General features: G+C 35.5%; 1 protein-coding gene across 4 annotated transcripts in view; it reads left to right on the top strand.

Moving 5' to 3' along the window:
- TDRD3 (tudor domain containing 3) overlaps positions 1-24,051 on the top strand; it is a 108,386-nt gene that overhangs the window by 67,225 nt on the left and 17,110 nt on the right. For all 4 annotated transcript variants that reach the window (XM_035553366.2, XM_035553368.2, XM_050709284.1 and 1 more), the window contains exons 9-12: positions 1,417-1,573; positions 1,946-2,071; positions 15,230-16,068; positions 17,742-17,867. In XM_035553366.2, the coding sequence (XP_035409259.1) occupies positions 1,417-1,573; positions 1,946-2,071; positions 15,230-16,068; positions 17,742-17,867 (1,248 nt within the window). The remainder of the gene's footprint in view (positions 1-1,416; positions 1,574-1,945; positions 2,072-15,229; positions 16,069-17,741; positions 17,868-24,051) is intronic.

Below are 24,051 nucleotides of genomic sequence, written 5' to 3'. Positions count from 1 at the left end.
CTATCTCTTTAGAATCGCGATACCAAATCGGTTTGATTGTTGTCTTTATATAAATTGTTGACTTGCGTGTTATCTAGAAAGAATAAAGGTTTCTATTCCATCTGCATTACCTTATGAGAAACCTGAAGCACTGTATCTTTATTTACAAAACAAGAACCAAATAAGTAGTTTCTGCTTTTTCTTTCTAAACAGTAAATTGTGCAGGTCAATCCTCCTCCTCTCTTAATTGTACTACAAATAGGGTATGTCCTATAATTTTCTTTGCCTTTTCAGTTTTGTATAAGAGAACCTGCAAGATCTGTACTGTGTAAATGGAGTTGAAGGGAAAGTTTTTGACATCCAAGGATAGTTCAGATATAACCTCCTTTCACAAAAACTCTTTGTATTTGAGAAGTTGTCTTTCCTTTGGGTTTCAAGCTGTAACCTATTCAAAATTTTTTTTTTTATCCACTGCTGATAGTACAGGTACTGTATTCACAGGTCCTTGTTTCTTGCTGGTTTTTGATGAATATAGCTGTCGTGTACAGAATTTCCACTACTGAAAGGAGGTGATACAGAGTAAGCTAGAAGTTCTTTCCTTGTTCAAAGCAATCACTTAACTGCAAGAGGGAGAAGAGTGAAGCAGGCTTGTTGATGCAGTAGCACCAGTAATTATCTCTCTTGGACCCTTGTTCCCATGCAGAGAAGTCTTGCAGAATGACCCAGATGAGGAAGCATTATACTCTATTATTAAAAATAAGATGTTATTTAGGCAACTGAAAGTTGAATTCAAGTGGGATGATGATTCTGTGTAGACATTGATACCATGTTTTAGTCCACTGGACTTTAAAGACCTTTTTAATTGCTATTCATTCAGTTATTCAATCTGCGGACATTTGATCAAAGAATATCGTTAAATTTGGGAATTAAGAAGGGTACATGAAAGCATTGGAGGATGAAGGGTACATAGCCAAGCATATAAGGATTTTACCCAAGCTCTGCAAAGTCATGTCTTGCTCATTTACAGTAATTTTTGGATAGTAAAATGTAGTTTTGACAGTTATTTGAGTTGTTATCTCCTGGCTCACTGAAGTCTAGTTTTTATACTAGTATTGCTTTGAGAGATTCCTTTCACATGGATTGAAGAACGTAAAATTTGTACAGTGAAGAAAGAAGTACAAAAGAGGAATTTCTGCTTGACACCACCTAATATACAACCAAAAAGTCAGTGAATTAAACACAAATCAGTGAAAAAAAATCTCTACTAGCTGGTTTTTTAGAACTAGGAGAGCTTGTCTGTGAATATCATGTGTAAATCTGAAAAGTTTATCAATGAAATATGAAAAAGTGTTTCCATTAATGTAAGACTAAAGTCAAATCTAGTGTTTTTGTAGAGTCTCTGTTGTAATATATGATAATTTGTGTGTGTCTTTCCAGGTGGATGAAAAGGCTCTAAAACACATAACAGAGATGGGTTTCAGCAAAGAAGCAGCAAGACAGGCACTTATGGATAACAGTAACAATCTAGAGGCAGCATTAAATTTTCTTCTGAACAGTAGCAAACAGAAACCCCTTCAGGGACCACCACCTAGAGGTATAACTTGAAAAGAAATGCTTCAAAACAAAGTGTTCATGAGCAAAAGAATTTGTTTACAGTGCATTACTAATGTAGTTATATAAGGTATATTTACATATTTGTTCTCCTGCAAGTTAGAATGCATTGCAAACCTGAGAGAAAATACTTAAAAAAGAGTTATGTATTATGTCCTTTTCAAAATCTTTGAATTTGAAATCACAGATTTAAATATCTGCATCTATCTGCATCTATTTTGTCAGTGATAGTTTTGTTTTTAAGATAGGGAATACAGACATTTTATAATTTAAGTATAATAATTTTAAAAAGTGTAGATACATTTTTTTTTTCCTCCTCCCTCACCCCCCAAATAACTTGTTTTGACCCTTACAGGTAAAGGAAAGGGCCGAGGCCGAATAAGACCTGAAGATGAAGAAGATCTAGGAAACGCCAGACCGTCTGCGCCAAGCACATTGTTTGATTTCTTAGAATCCAAAATGGGTACTCTAACAGTAGAGGGTAAGTTATTGAAATTGATGCATCTGGAACTAATATTGGGCAGAGTTGGTGGCATTCTTTTTTCTAACTTGGTCATTTAGAAGGTGGCTCCTAGAAATTCTGCCACAGTCAGTAGTAAAAACCAGAGTGCTAGAGAGCTTTTCCTCTCCTTTGAGAAAAGGTCAAATAAATTCCGCTGTGGTAGTTCGTATTTCTCTCTTGGCTGTCAAAAGCCAAAAGTAAAACAAGTAATCATCTAAGCTATTTGTTTCAGGCTTAGATGCTTAGAAGTTAGTAATTTTGAAATTAGGTGGGATGAATCCCATTTATCAAATTGAATTTGATGAAGGCACTTGCAGCTTTAATGGGCTTTTCTTTGTGTTCAAACTTAAAGGAAAAACTGGTAACACCAGTCTTCCTTCCTGAGCTTATAAACAACACATTCTGTGTGGCACTCAGTTTAGAGTTCAGTAATAGTAGTAAGCTCAATTGTTTTTGTATTCCCTCTGTCTGACAATCAAAGAAAACAAAACTCCACCTTTTTGCTATTAAAATATTAAGCAGCCATTTTCTCATGGTTTTCATGCTTAATAACCGTAGAGACTGAAGAAAAGGAAGGAATATAGAAAGAAGGAAGCCAAATAATGTCTAAGATTTAGTGCAGAAGACCTGGGCTTTTACTTTAATGTCCTTTTCCTTCTTAAGAAGCCATACACGAATGTAGTCTATGAATCAGGATGTCTGTTTATGTCTAAATTGTTCTATACTTTGGAAGCTTTAACAGACAGATGCATTACAAGAAAAAAAGCTGAATTTTCATACCTCTTGAGGTCTCTAGAGGCTGCTGTAATATTAAAGTACAACTCACAGTAAACTGAGTAATAAAAGGAGATAATTTGTTATTTTGTGTATGGCTTTGGAGATGTTTCAGTAGGCAGTGTGAAATGAAAACGTCTGCTTCCATTATTTAACATGAAGTTTTGTGATGGAGTTGTAATTTTTTTCTCCCTATCAAATAACTCTTTCCTAAAGAGTGAAATAAATGTTGTATTATTTTGTATGAACCGTAGTTTTCTAATGAAGGAGATTACTTAGGGAGTCTCAGCATTTATATATAATAATTTCAAATTGAGTTCTGATATAGTCTTTGTTGTCTGTTAATAATGCTTTGTTTACTTTCACTGGATTAAAAAAAAAGTGGAAAATAGGCTTGTAGTAAAAGAAGATGAAAACTGAACAAAAGGTGGTGGTCATGGAAAAACTGAAAAAGAAAATATGTAATGGTGGAAACACTTTTTAGTTCTATTTTCTAATTGTAGTGATTCATAATTCATTTTTTGAATACTGTCCTAGAAGATTTCTTTAAAAATGCGTAATATCTGTTCCTGTTTTTCCCTACATCTGATGAATGGGCAAGATGTAATGTTTAAGAGGTGATTCAAAATTTCAGAAATAGTTAACGACACAGACGTGAGAAATGTTAGCAAAAATGGCAGAATTTTATAAATGACAGATATACAGTAAATGTCAATGTAATAACTTTATCTTCCAACTCGCCTAAGTCATGTTTCCAATTCTAATGAAAAAAATTAGTAAGAGCTGTATTCTACCTGGGAACTTCTAAATGGCCATTGATAATATTAATGGACTTCCTATATTGTCTTTTCATCTACTTGTAATTTAAAGCTGTTAGTTGCCTTTTTTTCTGGAAGAAGCCAGGCTGTATACAGCAAGCATTCTGTCAATAACTGAAAATGAAGTGCATGCAGTCAAAACCATCTTACTTATTAAAGGCTGTTAAAATTGTGAGAGGATAAGCAGAGGCACTTAATGTCCTTAAAGGATGAGAGCATGATAAAATCAGTATGGACGGAATATATTAAATATTTAGGGAAATTCAGCCTTCAGGTCCGATTCAACTAGCTTAGTCTTCACAGCTGTTGAAACATTTCTGTATGGATTTCTGGTTTCTTAAACCATAGATTTAGAAGTGCTTTCACTCAAATGTCAAATATTGCCTTTTTAAATATCAAATATCAAATGTCATATATTGCCTTTTTAAAAGGGGCATACTGCTGCTTTTCACCAGTATCTCCAGTATTTTCTGGCAAGGCGTGACTTCTGTATGAAAAGAAATGACACGATATATTGGAATTTGCAGAAGTTATGATGAAGGACAAGTAACTCTGTAATAACAAATACATAAAAAAGTAATCTAGTCTTATACAGGGCCAGCTGGTGGATACTTAATTAGTATTGGACAGAGGAATTGCTGAATTCTGAGAGGAAACCAGTGAATTTATGAAGCATTAATTTATCCAACTGACTTTTGAAAGTATATAGGTATATATGTAGGTGTGTGTATATAAAAGTATATATACAAGTGCAGTTATTGTAGATATGTATGATATCAAAGGTAGAGTGGACAACAGATGTTTTGAGTTTAGAGATGTTGATGTTAAATTTTTGATGTAAAGTTTAAAGCTGTTAGCTGTTAAATGTACGCAGAAAACTACAAACAAGGAAAAGGAACAAGAACAGTTACATGTCGATGCTGAAACATACTTGAGTATATTGACAGGCTTGTTGCTGCAGTTCCCAATATATATCTTAAGAGAGTTCTGCTGACATACTTCTAGCATGAGACCATTGTTGATTTGCAAATGAAGATCTGAGTTCTGCTTTTTTTGGTAAATCAAACAATACGGATTCTCTTTGAGTAGAAATTTGACCTGTGCTATTGATTTTAAAATAATAGCAATAATGAATCAGTTTTCTGTACCTGCTCTTAATCTGGCACTAGTACTATAGTGGAAACATAAAAAGATTCAGAACTCCTGAAGCAAGGAAGCTTTTCCTAGAGCTTGGAAATTCTTCAAATGAAAAATATGTTCACAAGTCAAAAGAAAAGTTTAAATGAAACGGAAGTTTATATAATCTTTTTAGAAATGAATGGTGCTCTTTGGTAGATTGATTTGGAGCCATCTGTAATCTCTGTGGCCGAGACTGTATGGCTACAATTTATAAGTAAAAGACATTTTTTGTAATTTACCAGTAGAAATATTTTTTCTCTAAGGTATATACACTGATTAAAGTTAATAAGGTTGCATGTACACTGAAAGAGGCACTTAATTTGTATGTGAAATGGCTTTTCCATTTAGTGTGGATGCAAATTACTGAAATGTTGCCGTGTTTGAGATTTGCTGCAAAAAGCATGAACAGCCATAAAATCAGTAGGCAGCTGCACCTGAAAGACAAGCACAACATCACTGCTTTGGTTAGTTGAATCAGAGAACTTTTTGTTGAATGTGTTGAATTTGTTTTGTAGTAAATGTGTAAAATATTCATCTTTTTGTACAGCAGTGAATTTATGGTTAGTTATTAATTGTGTATTTGTATTTAAGAATAATTATTGAGTTCGAAATGAAAACTTGAAGCTGTGTAGACTGACGTGATCACATTTTCAAAAGCATGTATGGGGAATTAGCCTTGAGATCTGTTTTTGGCAAGTCATTTTGTTTACCAAAGATGAATTAGATTTCTACAATGAATAGAAATAGAAACAGTGGTAGTATTTTTTCTTTCTCATTACACAAATTGATTTTCCTTGGATAAGTTTTGTGTTTATCTTATCCAAGAGATTAGAGAGAAGATATTTTGAGAGAAGGCTTTTATGTGTGACTGAAGACATTTAAAGGAAAAATAATAGATATAATCCCTGTGGATTGTAAGCCTTTCTTATTGTCAGTAATTTAACGTAAGTAAGTAATAGTATTTTAGCAAGAACTATGAAAGGAGTGAATTGCTTGTTTTAAAATGATATTGCTGACTGATAGTATTTGCTTAGCAGTGTTATGATTCTTGGATTTGGCACATATGTAGGCTATGTTCTGTGGTGTATTAAAGCATAGTCGGTTTTGATTAGAAAAAATGCCTACAGTAGCATACATACTTTGGTTTATAATCTCCATTTATGTGTTTTAAGCATAAATACACTCTACTTTTGTGTAATTTTTTCCTCTTAACTAAAAATAAGATGTTTTCATAAACATTGTAGGAAGAAAAATATAATTCTGCGGAAACTTCTTAGACTTCAAGCTCACTTGCCAAAAATGTAACACATTTTGTAACATGGCATGCAGGGTTTTTTTTAAACACTTGTAAAAAGCATTTTATGAATTATAATTTTTTTTTATGTGGTGTCCTTCTCCTGAGGTCATGCTGTTCCGAAAAAAAAAAAAAAAAAAAAAAAACTTGATACCATTTTTGAAGTTTAAAACATGTTCTGATTATTTTTGAAAAAAGCCTTTTTTCCTTTCTGAAGAAATAACAATCAATTTTCTTCCTGTTATTTGGAAGCCATTGGGCTGTATGCTGGTTGCTCAGTTTCATTTGGTCAGTTTTTATTTTCCTTACTGAGTGTGTGAATCCCATAGGAGTAATCCCCTGTTTTTATGCCAGATTTTAATTTATCTTGCAGACTGACCTTCAAATGGATTTTTCAAGAAAAGCATCGGCATGTGCTGAATTACAGGTGTTTTTTTGTTTCAGAAGCCCTATTTTTCTTTGCCAAGTCTGAGGAAAACCGGTGTAGTTTGAATTCAAACATTTCTTAGAAAACCATTTATTGAACATATTACTTCTCTGCCATTTTTATGCCTCTGTTGTCATTGAAAATAATCTTATTTAAATTTTTAAATAGTTCCTTCCAAGCTGAGATGACATGAGCATTAAGCGTGTGCGGTGTCCTGATATATATCTGGGGTGATTATACCACTCTGAATTCTTTCTTCATGCAGTGAGTGTCCAAGCATTTGCAGAAAATAGGGCGTGTATATTGCTAGCTGCTTTTTCATTTCATTTGATCCTGTAAGTTAGCAGTAGAGACATGTATCTTTGTTGTCCCTGCCCGTGGCAGGGAGTTTGGAATTAGATGATCTTTAAAGTCCCTTTCAGCCCAAACCATTCTGGGATTCAATCTTTCCTTGGTATTAAAAAAGTAATAGTAGTAGAAGATGCCTTGGAGGAACTGCTAGAAACAACTTAACATGTAACATTACATTGCCAGGAATGGGGTCCCTTTGTTGATTTTCTGCAAAGCAGCTGTGCTAAGGAAGGCCCAGGCAGGCAGGTTTTGCTGTGTTTATACACTGTCATACAACTTCCACTGAAGTTAAAAAGTTAATTGTTCTGCAGTATTTCTGGTGTGTTGCTGTCCAATATGGTCTCTAAAAGCCCAGTTTGTTTTTTAGATGTTGATAGAGGTTCTTTGTTTAGGGACAGTGCTTTTGTATGTGGGTGTGCACTACTACCATTACACTAAAGCATATGTTCAGGAGCATATGATTACCTGGAATGGCCACGTTTATCATCATCACAGGTGTTAGGCTTCTGTATCTTTCAGGCGGATTTAAGTTCCTTCTAACTGATTGAGTGTCTGTACAGAAGCAAAAACAAAAGGCAGTTTTCCTGAACTGGGATAAATATTTTTAGTTCTATGCTGTACCATGTTTTCTTCAAAAATGGCTTATTTGATCTAGAGAGAAATTGTCTAAAAAGAAGAATGGTTTCTTTTCAAGCACGGAGAGGATTGATTTGATCTTCTCTGTGCTTCTCTCTGTACTTTTCTTACCTTGCGTTTCTAATTTCATCTGAAACCTCAGTACTTCCTGCTCATTGTTGAGAATTTCTAAAATCACTTCTGAATTATCAGTAACCAAGCTAGGTGCTTCTGTTTGTGAGCAGATACTGCAAACCAGTTGCTCGATTTGTTATAATTGATTTGGTAGTTTTGCCTACTTGGATTTAGACCAAGCAGAAAAATACTTATAAATCAAAATAGTTTTGTATTTTGCTTGCTTATTTAACCTGCACGAATTAGTTAAAATAAGGTGTATTTGATCTTTTGCACTCTGATATCCTGTGTTTTTGATGTCTTCCCATTTTTTTACAGAAATATTATTTTTAAGCTATTGTAGCTGTCAAAAGCTACAATTAAATGTCTGACTCTTGCATGATCTGCTAATTTATTAATTGTAAAACATAGTATTTAGGAAACATGCTTCATTTAAGTGAAATGCAAGGAATTCTTTAAAAAAAGCTTCTTCTACTGCAGATCTAATTATTTATTTTTAACTGGGTGATTGGTGCCACCTGTGAAAAACTTTGTGTTGAAGTTAACTAGCTTGAGTTTTGTGTGGACAGAGAAACCTGATGACTGTGAGAGATTTTAAAAAAAAAGGTAGACCAAATTGCTGGAAACCAGCTTTCTTTGCGTGTACTTAAATTATTTCTGCTACTGAACACAAAGATTTTTCCATTAATCTTCTTCCTGTTTTTCGTTGGTTACAAGGAACAGTTCATCCATCTCTGCCAGCTTAAATAGGTAAACACGGGAATTTCAGGCGGAGCAAAACAGTGCCAAGAGCTCTGACTGTAGAATTAAGGAAGACTGGACAAAGTGTTGAGGACCAGGCATATTTTTAATACTGTATCTTTCTTTGGTTCTTGAGGACAGAGAACAAGCTGGTGTTTCTGCCTGCTAAAAACCAAGTCACAAAAGAAACTTATGGCAGACACACCTACACCTTTGAGTGATTCAAGAAAAGATTAATTTTGAAATTATTTTTTATCATTAGTTGGTATAGTTAGTGATAAACATAATGTTTTTGGTCATATCATTGACCCAGGCCAAAACATTTTCAGTTTCAGATTGAAGAGGCAATTCTGCACAGTCTTCCCAAGGGACATGCTATGCTTGGTGTGGATGTTTCATGCTCGTGCTGTTAAAATGAATCTCCTGTGCAGCAAATAATAATGAGATGACAGAAAAAGCAAGCTAGAGGTGGCACGTCTGTCTATTCTTTTAATAAGGACTCTTTAGGAGGTGGGAGCAAGTCATAGGCTGTAGTCTCTGTTTCTTGCGGCAACAGGCTTTGACTGAAATACAAATTTAAACATGCAGTTGGGATTTAAAGGTGGTGGAATAATTTTATTCCAAGGTTAATTGCTTTGGCAATTAAGATCAGCATTTAGAAAGAGAAAATCAATCTTTTTTCTAATCTGATTTTTCTGTGCTTAGCTTCTAACTGTCGTATAATAATACGCCTTTCTTGTTACAGAGAGCTTTCAAAATTTGTTTTCCTAATAGGCATTTATAAAACATAATTGACTTGTATGTTATCCATCAGTTGTGTTAGCTCTGTATGGATTGAGCTTTCCTAGTTTCTCATTAAAGGCCTTATTCTTCCAGACTGCTTTTTCTCTTTTCCAAGCAAACTCATTTATCAGCTCTCTTCTTCAGATATGCATTCTGTAATTGCAGACAATACTTTTTAGTGGTTTGAATGATGTTGTGTAACATCACTACCCCATGGGCTCTTGCCTTACACCGGATCTGAGCATCCCACCTAATTTAGCTGCAGTTACCCTTATGTTCTTGGCCACCAGTGTTGTCTGCAGGAGATGCATGACAAAGGAGGTGCTGACCATATAGGAGGGTTTATAACAGATTTTTGGCACAGATTTTTTACTGTCTCATATTATTCTTAACCATTTGCTCAGAGGTGTCTCAGAGGAAATACGACTAGTGGAGAGTGAGCATTTGTCACAAGCAGCAAGACATGCACTCAAACACTTGGGGATCCAGCCCCCGAGTTCTCCAAAGGCTAAAGGCGTTTCTGTACTTCTGAACTAGAATTTCTGTTCTTTTCCTACTTAAGTGTTTTGCTTGAGATAAACCAGGATGTATAGTACATAGTTTTTTTTGTTTGGTTTGGTTTGGCTTTTAGTATGGTAACTTAATTTTTCAGACAATTTTGGGCTGGCATATCTTATCTAATTTCAACAATCTTTTCCATACTTTATTCCACTATGCTTTATATGCTTCCAAATAGTGTTTTTTAGAAAAAATATTGATCTTTATGTGATTTGACAAAACTCTTGAGTAAATTGGAGTTTACATAAGGTGTCATAATTGACATGAGGTGTGTCATTAGGGTTAATACATTAATGTAGTGTTAATACATTAGGGTTAATATATTAATATGTTATTAATTTTCCTCTAATTTTTGAACCTTTTGGCTGATTTGAGGTAAAACTTGCTCTGGGAGTAAGTGTCTTAAAGATATGCTTTCATAAAGGTGTGCATAAAAGTAGAATTCCCATTGGAAGAAGAAACCCAAATAATTGCCACTGGTGTGGGAAAGGCTGCTGTCTTTGAGTTTAACCACTTTATTAAACATGAGAAAATCCACAAGAGAGAGCTACAGGAAAGCATACTTCTGAAAACCCATTGTACATGGGGTGGTGTTGTTTAAATTGCATTGGCTGAGGGTTTCCAACTGCAGCAGGTCCTGCTGGTTGCTTGTAGGCGAGAGAATGTGATGGCTCTGTGCAGTCTTCACATATAAATCATCATGTGTAAATGCTAAAATGAGTAAAATAACTGAGTGACAGTTTTAAGATGACTGCTACCATTTCCCCTGGGTAAATTAAAACTACCCAAGAGAAGACAAAAGCTTTGTTATTAATTTTGAAATGGAATTCTTCCAGACCACTTCCCCCAACTGCAGGTTATAATGATAATGACAGTGCTGAGGCATCTCCCTCTTTCATGGGATAGCAGACCAAATCTTGTCAAATGCCGAATTAATGTGTTTGTTACTGCTCTGTAGGAACTTTCTGGGAACTTCGGCTAATAGTTTGGTGGAGGTGGGGCAAGAACAGGCTGAGAGAGCTGGGACTTTTCAGCCTAAAGAAGAGGAGGGGAGTCTCATCAAAGTATATAAATCCCTGAAGGAGGCTTGCAAAGAAGATGGAGCCAGGCTCTTCCTTTCGGTGGTGCTCAGTGACAGGACAAGAGGCTATGAGCACAAACTGAAACACAGGAGGTTTCCTCTAAACATCAAGAAACACTGCTGTGGGAGTGACTGAGCACTGCCACAGGTTGCCCAGGGAAGTTGTGGATTCTCTCTCCTTGGAGATCTAAAAAGCCATCTGGATGTGGTCCTGCGCAAGTGCCTCTAGGTGTCCCTGCTTGAGCAGGGGGTTGAACCAGAGGACCTCTCAAGGTCCAACCTCAGCTATGCTGTGAAAATCAGCTGCTGCTACTAGCAGAGACGATCTCTGAATAATTTCATTTATCACTTCACTTCTTCTAGAATCCCTGAGATTCTTTTCAGTTACTTAGTCAGACCTACTTGGTCAGACAGCCCGTCTTTGTGAAGAACCTGTAATATTTTTATCTTGAGGCTTTTTCATTGACTGCTATTGACCAAGTAATGCTTACTGTCATTTGACAGTTTTTGTTTGTAGACGGATTACTTTTGAATGTTAAGTGATAGATTAGCATGTCCTGGTAATTCAGGACTGCTGTGTATGATGTAGCCCAGTGGGAAGCTAGTGCATTTTTACCACAATAGCTGAATCTTCATAGAAGACATCAGATTTTATGTATCTGGAAGTTAGAGTAGGAAAATGTCAAGTGTTCTGTGAGCAGCTTTCACATGTCACAGTAAGTAGGCCTAGAAAAAAGATGCATGTGTTCCCTGTTATGAAATTGTCTAATCTTTTTCCAGGTGACTAACATTTAATATTATTTGAATTTTTCCATATTATTTAAAAAAAAACATTCTGCAACTGAAAAATCAGACGCTTTAAAGTAAACTTGTTGTTTTTGTATCATGATCACATTATGTTGGATATCAATAACTAATTTGAATGTCCACTAGTCCTACTGTTTACTTGCAATTAATATGTTAGAAATTTGCTGCTGTTAAATAAATCAGTAACATTAACATGCTGCTAAAATTTCTGTTGCCTGAAAAACAGATTATATGAAGTCTTCGAGTATCTACTTAATTCTGTGTGGAGCTATTCATGTCAACCATTAACTACGTTGCTTTTTTTTTTTTGTAACTGTTAAACTTTTAAATCATGCTTCTTTGTGGAAGCGGGTCATAACTTTAAATTAAACTTGTTTCTTAAAGTTCTATTTTGCAAGTAATTATTGTTAAGTAGGAAATAGCATTTGAGTTCTGAATTACTACTTTTTAAATTATGAAGATTGTTGCTTTTCTAAAGACAAAATATGGTCTCATCTGAGAATGGTTGTTACTTTTTATTGGAAATTGGCAAATATCCTAAATGTTCCTCTGTCATTCAACTGGCCATTTTGAGGAGGCAATTTCACACTACATTGAATCAAAGTGCTGTTCAGAGATCTACTATATCCAGATTTTTTGGTGGCTAGTAAGACTACGAAGTTTTGTTAAGGTGGTTAGACAATAGCTAAAATTGCTTGCTAGATGCTGTGAAATTAAACAGAAATTTCAGGGATTTTTTTCCAGCTACAACAGAATATGTGTATAGTTAATGCCTTGAGGAAAAGCTGGAAGTATGATAATAACTGCCCTGCATGCTTTGTGATTGCCTTGCAATTGTAAGTAGTCGTTGTATGTGCTAGGTGCTGTCTGAGGTGAACACCTCAGAAGAAGCAGAAAATGCTTCTTAATTGAGAAAGCAATCAAAGTTTGAAGATGAAAGATTTAAATTCTAAAATCATGCCAACCAGCAAAATATTAAAATGTCCAAACCAGTCTTCAGTCTATTTCTACATGATTGTTGGAACAACTTTTCCTTGTGCCAGTGACTTTGTTTAATGAATTTCATATTGTATGATATTAAACAGTAAGATTTATAATGAAGCATTTTAGAATTTTATATACTTTTTTCTTTAATGGTGTGTACCAGCAGTAACATTCATGGCATTGGAAAGCCATGAGTACTTGAGCGTTTGATGACTTCTTAGTGTCTGCTGCTTTGTTCTGAGTGTCTGTGAAGCAGTAGGCACTCAGAAGTCATCAAGCAGTTCAGTCGTTTAATCTGTAATTAACATTAGGAATACACATGAAAGTTAGTGACTGCTGCTTAAGCTGAAAATAGGAAGAGTGGAAGCGCAAGGATTTTACTACCAATTTATACCAAGAGGTGTAAATTAAGAAAGTCATGAATGGAGACTTGTGAATTAATTAGGAAGAGAAAACTTTCTAGAAGAAATTCAATTGAGAAGATTTCTGTGTATTATACAGAAGTGGGAAAGTTAAACAGTGATACTTACAGAAAAATCGCAGGTAGAAATCAAACAAAAAAACAATATTTTCATGTTCCGCTTGTCAAGGATAGATAAGAGAGAGACTTTTAAACTTATAAGGAAGGATTTATTCTTAAAAACAAAAAACAACATTTTAAGTGCTTCAAGATTTAAAAAATAATCTTTTAATTTTAAAAGAAATTGAACTTTTACCAAGCTCTTGTTTTTTGAGTAATATAAAAATTTACATATGCATATGTAAAAAAACCCACAGGTTTCGATGTCAAATTTTGCAGTTTATTTTTATCAGGATTGTAGTCGTGCTAAACGTATTTTATGCTTACATCACTTAAACTTAATTTTAAATTGTTTTAATCAAATCTTTTTGTCATCAAAGTTAAGATATCACCTGATAAATTGTGTGTAAGTGAATATAAAACTAGATTCTGTCATGTTAGCCAATTATTTATTCAACTAAACTGCTAGTATTTCTGTGAGCTTTTAATAATACGATGCTTAGGACTGTCAGCTTTAAAAAAAAATACATTTTTCTTTGTATTGTTATTGTATAGCAAGTAATTATCAGAATAGATGCATTTGTTGTCAGGTATCAGCTTTCGCTGTTTCTAGTAGTAACCTGCAAATTGAAGCTCCTATTTTCCTTCAGATAGGAGCACTCAGACAGCAAATCACCTGAATGCATCATCCCACCAAGCCCCCACACGCACACCAGGCTCATACACGCAATACACACATGGCCGACTGCAAATAGATCAACACAGATAAGAAAACAACACCTTTACAGGCACCCACATGACCCCAAAGTGCTCAAATACAAATATGAGTCACTCTCATGGGCTTATGTTCCCTTTCAGTCAGGCCTAAAGTCTGCTGGCGGGCCTCACACCCAGCCACCTGCATGCACACACTTACGTGGGTCTCTCCTGGCCCCCAGACCCATGGTCTCTGGTATCCAGCTCAGAGGCCTGTTGTCCAACTTGCTGTCTTGTCCAGCCTGAAGTTTGTAGGGGGTTACACAACTACTTACATAGATCTGTCCAGTGTCTGAGTCCAGATCCATGGTCTGTCTGGTGGATGGCCTAGAGACCCACAGTCTCCCTGGTATTCAGCTGCCAGGTCTCTCTTGTGCCATTTACTAGCTTATCTGTCTCAAGTTCACTGGCAGATCCAAAATATGTCCATTCAGAGAGCTCAGTTACACAGGAGATTGTTAGAATTTATTAAGGAGATTAGACATGTTACAGTGATGAGGTGCAGGAGTTGGCCCTGTGAGCATATCGACCAGGAGCCTGCTTATACTTAAAACTGTCCAGTTTTATCTCATGCCTTTCTCATACATGTTCCTCTTAGATTCTTTGACTCTTTCCTTAAATGTCTCAAAAAGTTCCCCATTTGCCAAAAAAAAAAAAAAAAAGCTTCACAGAGCTCCATGATCTTTCTATCCTGCTCACCTCCCTCCTGTCCTGCCCAACATCCAGTGAAAAGTTTGCTCTTTCTCATAAGGTCCATGATAATTATGTTTTCCTTATCATCAGTTAGAGTTCTGGCTGACTCTCTTGAAGGTAACACTTGAGCGGTTCCTGCTATGGCTCATTGATCAGGGTCGTCACAGTTCTGGGCTTTGTTACTATTCCCATTATCTCTAGGTTGTCTGCTGTGTACGTTTCATCACTTCTATTTCTTGCCTTTAATGCTGAATAGCTGTTAACAAGTTATTTTTACAGAAAATTTCAATTCAGATGAGAAGTATTTCTTTCTTTTTTTTCTCCCTCATTTTCCTTCCTCTTCCTTTCTTTGCCTTGGAATTCTATTTTTCCTTTCTGAAGTGGTTGTTACTCATTTAATAATAACTCACACGCACACTTGTCTTGGCAGTACTTATGTCTTCCAGTAACAAAAAAATACAGTTCAAATGTCTGCTAAATTTGTCTGTACAATTCCATTTCTGTGTCACAAAGTTAAATACTGCTTACTTTCCTAAATACTACTGCTGATTTATCAGTTAGGGTCTAAAATTACACTAACGTGAAACATATTAATAATTAAAATATTTTTTTTCTTTATAGAACCAAAATTGCAATTTCAGCCACCACATCAAATACAGCCCAAAGTTATGAATACAGAACAGAATGGCATCAGAGAAAATCATTCAAGACATATTCCTCGCAATGATATGAGACAGCCAAGGAATGAGAAGCCCCCTCGTTTTCAAAGAGATTTTCAAAATTCAAGGCAGGCTTTCGAAAGTGGGGGGTTACCCAGAAACAGAGGTCCTGAAAGGCACAGCTCTTTAGAGCATTGGACAGATGAAAAAGTTAAAAGTGACAGACATTATCCTAGAAATGATAGGCCAAAGGATTTGGGTTATCCCATAGCCACTCACCAGAGTGATATTTCTTTTAAAAAAAGGGATAACAACATGCAAAACAGAATAGGAAAAGGGGTGTCCTTCACAGAACTCAAGGAGAACTCTGCTGCTCAAGATACTACAGACAACAATAACCAGAAACGTGGGAAAAGGGAAAACCAAATACACAATTCTGAAAACTTTTGCGATAGGAAGGCACGAACAATAAATAACGAAACCTTTATGGTAAAAAGTGAGCAACATTTTGGTGTGAATAATGATTACCAAACCTCTGGTAGAACCGGTAATTTTAATGCTGTACCAAATGGAGATACAGAACATCATCAGAAAGGAAGACGAGTAGGTCCTATCAAATCATCAGGACCCACTACGATTCCATCTTATGATGATAAAATTTTGTATTACAACACTGGACCCAAAAGGAGATCTGGACCTATCAAACCAGAGAAAATAACAGAACCATCGATTCACGTGGAGTATGGAAAAAGCTGGAGACCTGGGGATGAATGTTTCGCTCTTTATTGGGAAGACAACAAGGTATGCTTTTATGAAATAACTACTTCAAATTGTACGTTCAATGTTTTCTTAGACACTTGAGGGGAGACTTAGCACACCAGCACAAAGACATGGGGTTTTGTTCATAGGTGTGTTTTGTGCTTTGTGGCTAGCTTCCTGTTCTGTTTTTTGTTGTTGTTGTTTTATTTTAATGAGGTAGGTGGCCTGCATTCATTTCCTGAAAGTGCTTAAGTTAAGTAGTCTACAAGGTGACTGTTTCTGTCATATGTGGTGACTGAGCTTGTAACTAACGCATTTCACCCAAGTGCCTAAAATTTGAAGGAATGAATATGGATCTAGGTGTCCATGTTATTTTCCAAGGAACAAAAACCAAGATGGTCTGCTATCCAGAACAGTCTGTAATGGTAGATGTGTGGCAAACTTTTTGTAGAATAAGTCAGTGTGCAGCCCTCACTGCTGCAAGGGAAAACCAGAGTCTGCAGGAACTGTTAAGAAACAACAACAACAAAAAAACTCTTTCTTTTGTTTCAGTCATTTTAGAAAGAAGACAGCAAAAGGATTGCTTTTTATTATCACTAGTAAACCGAAGAATTTAGCTGAAGAATTTGTGGAACAAATTAATTATGTTGCATAACAGTTCTGTTTTACTAATTTTTAAAAGCTTAAATACTTCCTCTTCAGCTGTTTTTCCAGTTAATAAGCTTTCTTTTATGGCAAAAGACTTTCTTTTCATCATCTTCTCTTTTTAATTCTTTTTTTTTTTAAATTCTTTTTTTTTTTTCTCTCTTTTGTTTGTATGACTAAGATAAAACATGCAACAATTTTTTGTAGTGGTAAAATATAGTGAATTAACTCTATCAGATAAAAATGTATATCTTGGATGGATGGACTAGTGTGAAATATAATGGTATATTAAGGAATGTTTTCCTGTTTTGAGAAGTACTTTGTATTGCTGAGAGATGAGTTGTTGAGATTTTGGAAAGCATGAAACTTGCAAAATAAGTAGGTACGAAAGTGTTGCCTGAAAAGTATTCAGTGCATTAGAGTATTTTGTTGATAGGTATAATAAATGCTGCTGCTCGCATCTAGGATGGTTTTGAACTAGTGTGATAAAATACAGTACTGAGTTTAACCATGTTAGGAGATAATGATTTCTTTGTGTCCAGTAAGTTATAAAGTGACTGAATATCTTCATATATTTATATAAATCAGTTTGCAGAGGTCACAAAAACGAAATAGTGTGCTGGAAAATGAAGGCTTTTTGAAGGACTGACTTTATCATATTTTAGTATGTGGTAAAATTGATATTAATATGTACAGTGCATTTATGTAAGTAGGTGCCTATCAGGCATTTAAAAAAAAACAGTAAAAAAAAAAAACAGTAGCACTTCACGTATACAACATCATTTTTATTAATGATTAATTTGTCCTTTAAAACAAGTCTTTTAAATGTTCAGTCTAATGTCATAAGCAGCATATATTTTCAATGAGTACTCTAAATACATGGCCCCCATCCTTGCAGTCATGGGCCATGTAAAAGTTTAATATACAAGTATCTGGTACAAATATTACTCAAAACTTAATGCTGACCAAGGTGGGGAGTAGAGGGGAGAGTAAAAGTGAAAAGGCTGTTTTCAGGCTATTTATGGTACTTCAGATAGTATTTTATGACCTTTGAAAATTTCTCTTTTAAGTTCTACCGGGCAGAAATTGAAGCTCTCCATTCTTCTGGGACAACTGCAGTTGTTAAGTTCTGTGATTATGGAAATTATGAAGAGGTGCTTCTCAGCAACATCAGGCCTGTTCATGCAGACACATGGGTATGTGATAACAAATCGTATACAAAGATATAAACTGCATAGTCTGTACAAAATACGTAACCCTGCACAAATGAATGCCTACTTATGCAAAGAGTGCTAATTGCACGTGTAGAAAAATAGTTGAGGAGTACACAAACAAAGTCTCAACTCTTAGTTGTCTATATGAATCTTCTATCTGATCAGTGTATTATCACTTAGTATTCTTCGTGTATAATAAATTTAAGTTGTATTGTTTTAAAATGACTATCTTAATTGACCTGTCAGCTAAACAGTTTTATGCATATTTTCTCTCTAAAAGTTGTGCTTACTCTATTAAACAAAGATTATTATTGTTTCATTTCATGTACATTGTATTTTCTTCTGTAAAGGTTAGGAAACAGTCTTTTAAAAGGTTCTTACTATGTGTGAATGTATGGCTAAAAATACACATCTGTTTGTACAATTTTATTTTGTATCGTGATTCTATTTGCTTCAACAATTTCTTTGCTGAATATTATGGTGGAGGTGTACACCTCCAATCTGTTTTATAAGGTTTAGAATGTATTAGCCTTATGGAAGTTGAATTTCAAAAGGCTTTATTTGTGAATGACATGGAAATAGACGTACATCTTGGTTTAAAAAAAAAAAGAAACAGGAGTGGATAGTTATTTGCTTACTGTTATAAAAAGCTGCACAGAAAGTATTAATATTTTGTGTGTTGAATCCTTGATGAGGAGCTGACAGTGCCTGTTTTCGCTCTTACCTCTGGTTATATAGCCATGTTAGTACTGCTGCAGAGGCTTAACAGTCAACTACTGTCTTCTGCCAGTGGTCTTTTAACTTGTGTTGTTGCCTGTAGCTCTCAGATGCCCATGTGGCCTCTGAGATGGCCTTTTTCTACTTAAATAGGTATCTGAAGCTCTTCCCAGCTTATGTGTTTGCTGTCTCTATGGAAATGAATGTTTTTATTTCTTTATATCCCACTAGTTGAGTTACAATCATACAGTGCTTCCTACTATATGACTGTACATATTTTGACCCTGTTTCTGGGTTGTTAGTAAGCTTTTGCTCACGCACACAGAATGGTTGAGGTTGGAAGAGACCTCTGTAGGTCATCTGGTCCAAGCCCCCTGCTCAAACAGGGACACCTACAGCAGGTTGCCCGGGACTGTGCCCACCTGTCTTTTGAACATTTCCAAGGAGAAGACTCCACAACCTTTCTGGGGCAACCTGTGCCTGCACTCAGACATGCACAGTAAAGACTTGCTGCCTAACGTTCAGAGGGAACCTCCTGTGTGCCAGTTTGTGATGGATGCCTCTTGTCCTGGCACTGGGCACCACTGAAAAGAGCCCGGCTCTGTTCTCTTTCCAGCCTCCCTTCAGGTATTTATATATTGACGAGCTTCTTCCCTGAGTCTTTTCTTCTCCAGACTGAACAGTCCCAGCTCTTTCTGCCTTTCCTTACAAGAGAGATGCTCCAGTCCCTTCACCACTGAGGTGGTCCTGAGCTGGACTCTGTAATACATCCAGGTCTCTCTTGTACTGAGGAGCCCAGAACTGGACATAACATTCCAGATAGGGGCTCACCAGTGCAAAGTTGAGGGGAAGGATCGCCTCCCTTGACCTGCTGGCAATATTTTGCCTAATGCAGCCCTGGATACTTGTTAGCTTTTTTTCATCGTATTTGATGGTAATCTTGAGGAATAGTTTTTATTTTACTTTAACCCTCTGAAAATTAGCTCTGTCTGAGAACATGGCCTTGTGTTAAGTAGAACTAAGAGTGGAGTGCCAACCTGAAGCAGTGGTCCTTCTTTCTGTTTCTGCTGATAGCTAATTACCTGTTCTTCCAATTCCCTCTCCTCCCATATTTTATCATCAGTCATGTAGCCACAGGATGAGTTGAATCAGATGGAGTGCTTTTTCCCCAGCTTTGTTTTATTTCAGAGTTTGTTAAAGCTGACACAAGATGGTGGGAGAATGCATGGAGAGAGGATTCTGCAACTGAAATAGCATGGTCTTAATGTAATGCTGCATCCTGTTCTCGTTAGAGGCTTCCTCGGTTGTTGCTGGGAAAAAATAAAGCCTTTTAGTTCATCAGAAATAAAAGGTACCATTCTCAAGGGGCTTTTTCTCTCAAGGGAGGTTAGATGAAAAGCTTAAGTTCAAACAACTAAATTTAGGTCATTGAAGTTATGCAACATAAATGCCAACCAACATCCTCACAGTAAACAAAAGTTTTATGGTTTCTTTCTGGCATCTTTTTGCTAAAAGTTCCTTGCAGCTGTAGGATTTTTCTAGGAGAAAGTTAATTAGCATCTTGCTTTTTCACTTTCCTGTGTTCAGGTGCTACCTCTAGTTCTCGTTCTGCACTTAAGGTTTTTAGTTACCCGTTGGAGTTGAGCTCTGATACTCCGGGTTGTCTTTTAAGCTGAATGCTGTTGGTTAATTTTCCATGTTTCAGTGTTCATGGTAATATATAAGTCTAGATAGCACGCACAAGTGCAAAATGAGGTTCTTGTGCTGCTCAATACTTAACTCTTTGTCATAAGATTTAAGTAACATTGACGCTTCCTCTTTACAAGAGAACAAAACAGATTTTAAACTGAATTCAGTAATTACTCTTCTTTGATCAGCGTTACCAGGAATAATGACCTTGTTCTGATTATTTTCCCCTCCTATTTTTAAGAGTTACTATGCTGAGTTTTATTTCAGTACTTCCAGGTAACTTCCAGAGGGCTAAGTCCTTCTTAGCCATGTGTACTGAAGCCTTGTTGTTACTAACATAGAAATATAATGCATGTGAGTACTAATGTCCTAATTTTCAGAGTGATTTTTTTGAAAGAGTTGTTAAAGAAAAGCTTTAGTGGGTTGGCCTAAATTTAGACTTTGTGTTAGATGATTCTTTGCTGCTTTTCCCAGCACACTTTTTGGTACTCAAATATAGAATTTAATTTTTGACCAATCAAAAATAAAGTGTTGGAAGTTTATCAGTGGGATAAGAGGGAAAAAAACAACAACGCTCAACTAGTCACTTGAAAGAACCACCAAAATATCACAACCCCCCTTTTTTTGTGACATGATGTATTATTTAAGCAATAATCCTGAGCTTCTAGTATACTTTTGGCAACCTGTATAACTATCAAAAATAAGGAATTAATGAAAATTCTTTACATTTTTAATAACTTCCTCTTCACCTCTAGCTGGTTAACATTCTGCTCTCTGCTCACATTGACTCTATAATATGGAACTGGACTGCATTAGTACAAAGTTTGTGGTTTTTTTTGTTTTCCCCTTCTTGAATGTAGGTCCTGTTTGCCTGACATTGTCAGCGTTACACTGAGCTTTCCGCTTTAATGGAAAAAGTGTTACTAGGTGATCTTAAGACTCTTAGATAATTGACTGTATACTGTCCATCACACAAGTTTGCCCTGACTCCTTGCCTCAGTCCCTCTGACAGCTAGTGTGCTGCTATTTATCTTTCTGACTGCTGGAAGCATAGAAAATAAAGCTTCATTTTACATAAGTTAAATCAAAAAGTGGGGATTTTTTTTTTCAATAATCACGTTCAATAGCCATATTGATGATTGTATATAAGAACACTAAAACTGTTTTTTCTTAGTGCTTGCAAAATACGTCTAAGGAATGCAATTCATAGTATTTTTAGTAACAAAATTACATTTGGATTCCACTGTTCTTTAGTATCTTTAGTATCTTGTGTGTAACGCTACAGTACTGTAACCTTCTATTTCCCTCGATGTAGCAAGGGTCACTTAATGAAAATATTATAATCTCAACAAAAATATCACCAGAAAACATAGTAGAAATAAGAACTGCTTGCTTTTTCTTGTAAAAGATGTAAGATTATACCAACAGAAGATGTAAGATTATACCAACAACTGAAAAGCATGAAGCATTAAGGGCCTTTCTGACTTAATTGTCTGTTCTGTGGAAAAAATTAAATAAAGTCAAGATAATACTTTAAACCTTAAGTCTTAATTTTATTCTCTATTATGTAGGATTTTTTCCTTAGTAAGTAAAGTATATAGCCTAAGAACTAATCTTGTGACACTTCTTCCCCAAACCACGTCCTTGCTTTCCCTTTCGCATTCTGTATTTCCTTAATGATTTGATAGGCCTTGTACCTCCATTTGCACTGATTGCATGTTTTTTTGTTTTCTATTGTTGTATGAAGGAAATAAAGATTTTAGTTTTTCCTCCTACATATGTTATGGCCTTATTCTAGTTCTTCTCAAAACAAGCTAGAGTTGAATTCATAGGAGCCTTTTCTTTATAGCTCTTTGTTTAAAAATGTTAATTATAAATTGAAGTCTGTAGTTTAGCTCAGTTTCCTCTTCCTGTATCTTGCACTGTATTTCTACCTAAAGAGATACGGCAAGAAATATTATTAAGGTATGTAAAATCCTAGTTCTTCTGTAATCTGTTTTCTGTGGAGACTGAAAAAACACTTCTCAGCTCATCTGTTTTAGGCTCTCCAATGAGGAAAGTGTTGAAAGAAAATAGGGAGTCTTGAACTATGGATAATTCACGCTAGCAGACATTTTATTTTACTTTGTGTTGATTTGTTTTATCTTGTTCTGTTTTGTTTTATTTGAGAGCTCAAATTTGGTAATGTTGTGTCTTGTACCTCACAGAGCTCTAAATATTTCTAACAGTGTTTAAATTCTCTTAAATCTTAAATTTAAAATCCTTAAAAAAAGTGAATCTAAATCTTAAAGAACTGTAATTCAAGACCACCTTATACCCATCCCCCATTTCAGGTAAGTAAAGAAGTAAGCTTGTATGAACATTATGAAGGTGTTGGACCACCCACCCTCTAGACACTAAGTGGTAAAGGGTGGCTTAATGGTAGCTGTGTCCTTAGCTGGAAATGACTTTTGCTGGCTGCTGTTGCCTATCTGTTTTATGAAGATTTTGAATCTAGTGTTGTTCATGACCATTGCAGTATCATGAATAACAACTGACTTGAAGTATTCATTGCCGTCTGTTATGGCAGCTCTGGCTCTTCGACATGGATGATCTTAAAATCACACCATGATCTTTATTGTGTTTTGTGTCAAGCAGGGAGTCTTTCTATTTAAGTAATAAAATAGGTGCAATAGATAAATGTGTCTTGGTTGGATCTCTTACCTTGCTTCTATCTATCCTCATTGTCTGTAGTAGAAACCAGACTGTTCAAAGAGAACTGTGCAGTCTACTTAACCAAGTCTAATACCACTGTAGAAAAGCTGTCCATAAATAGTTGCATCAAAACAATTCTGTATTTATAGTTGTTTGACTTCTGTGCTGTAAGAAAGTGTCTAGAATCATTTTACAGTTCTAATTACTTATAGAAGTAATGTAAGCAAATGAAGACTCTGTTTTTGAGGATTTGGGACTGTTCTTTGTTCTGAGTGGTGAAACATATTTATCAATTCATTTTAATCTAAAAAGTTACTACTGTGGATTTAGTTTCCACAAAGGGTTGTCTTTCCCCTTTACTAAAGCATTTTTAGATTTAGGCTGTTCTTTTGTAGTGATGGGTCTCATTTTCCATATATGTAATATATGGTGATTTCAGTTGCCTTTGTCCTCTGAGTATGAAACATTACTTAGCCGATCTTCTTTAAAAATTATTATTATTTTTTTTTACTTATTGAGAATATTGCCTTAAATTTGGAGACAAGCATTGTGGAAAGCACTTATTGTAATAAATCGATCACATTTTTCTTTAGCACCTCTATCCTCTGAGAAAGTGCATAGTTCTTCAGACTTCAGTTTCATGTATCTGTGCTGAATTCAGACAGGTGATTACAGCTGAAGTTAACTACTCCTCTGAAAGTTACTGGCCCTTGGCTGAAATGTAATAACTGACACTTAAACGTAACCACCTTTAAGGAAGCAAATTTTAGTTTTTAATAAACTAAAAGCAGGCAAATTTCAGTTGAGTGGAGGTAATTTACACTAAGTGGTCATAAAGCAATGGCTTTCAATTTTCCGTCTGTATCATTAGGCAAATGCTTATCAGGCATTGCAGAATATGTCTTAGTCACCCACTCAAGCAGTTCATATTCATTATGACCTATCCTCTTGAATAGCCAGCTGTACAAATCAGATTAAAGATGCAATCTTTTTGGAGTTTGTTACTGTAAACGTTTGTGATAGTTTCAATAGGATACTTTAAGCATCACGCTGTTCTGCTGTTTTT

Source organism: Cygnus atratus, chromosome 1 (genome assembly GCF_013377495.2).
Source record: "Cygnus atratus isolate AKBS03 ecotype Queensland, Australia chromosome 1, CAtr_DNAZoo_HiC_assembly, whole genome shotgun sequence".
Taxonomy (NCBI): Eukaryota; Metazoa; Chordata; class Aves; order Anseriformes; family Anatidae; genus Cygnus; species Cygnus atratus.
Note: the sequence above shows the minus strand (reverse complement) of the source record. Positions and strands in the feature narration are given on the sequence as shown.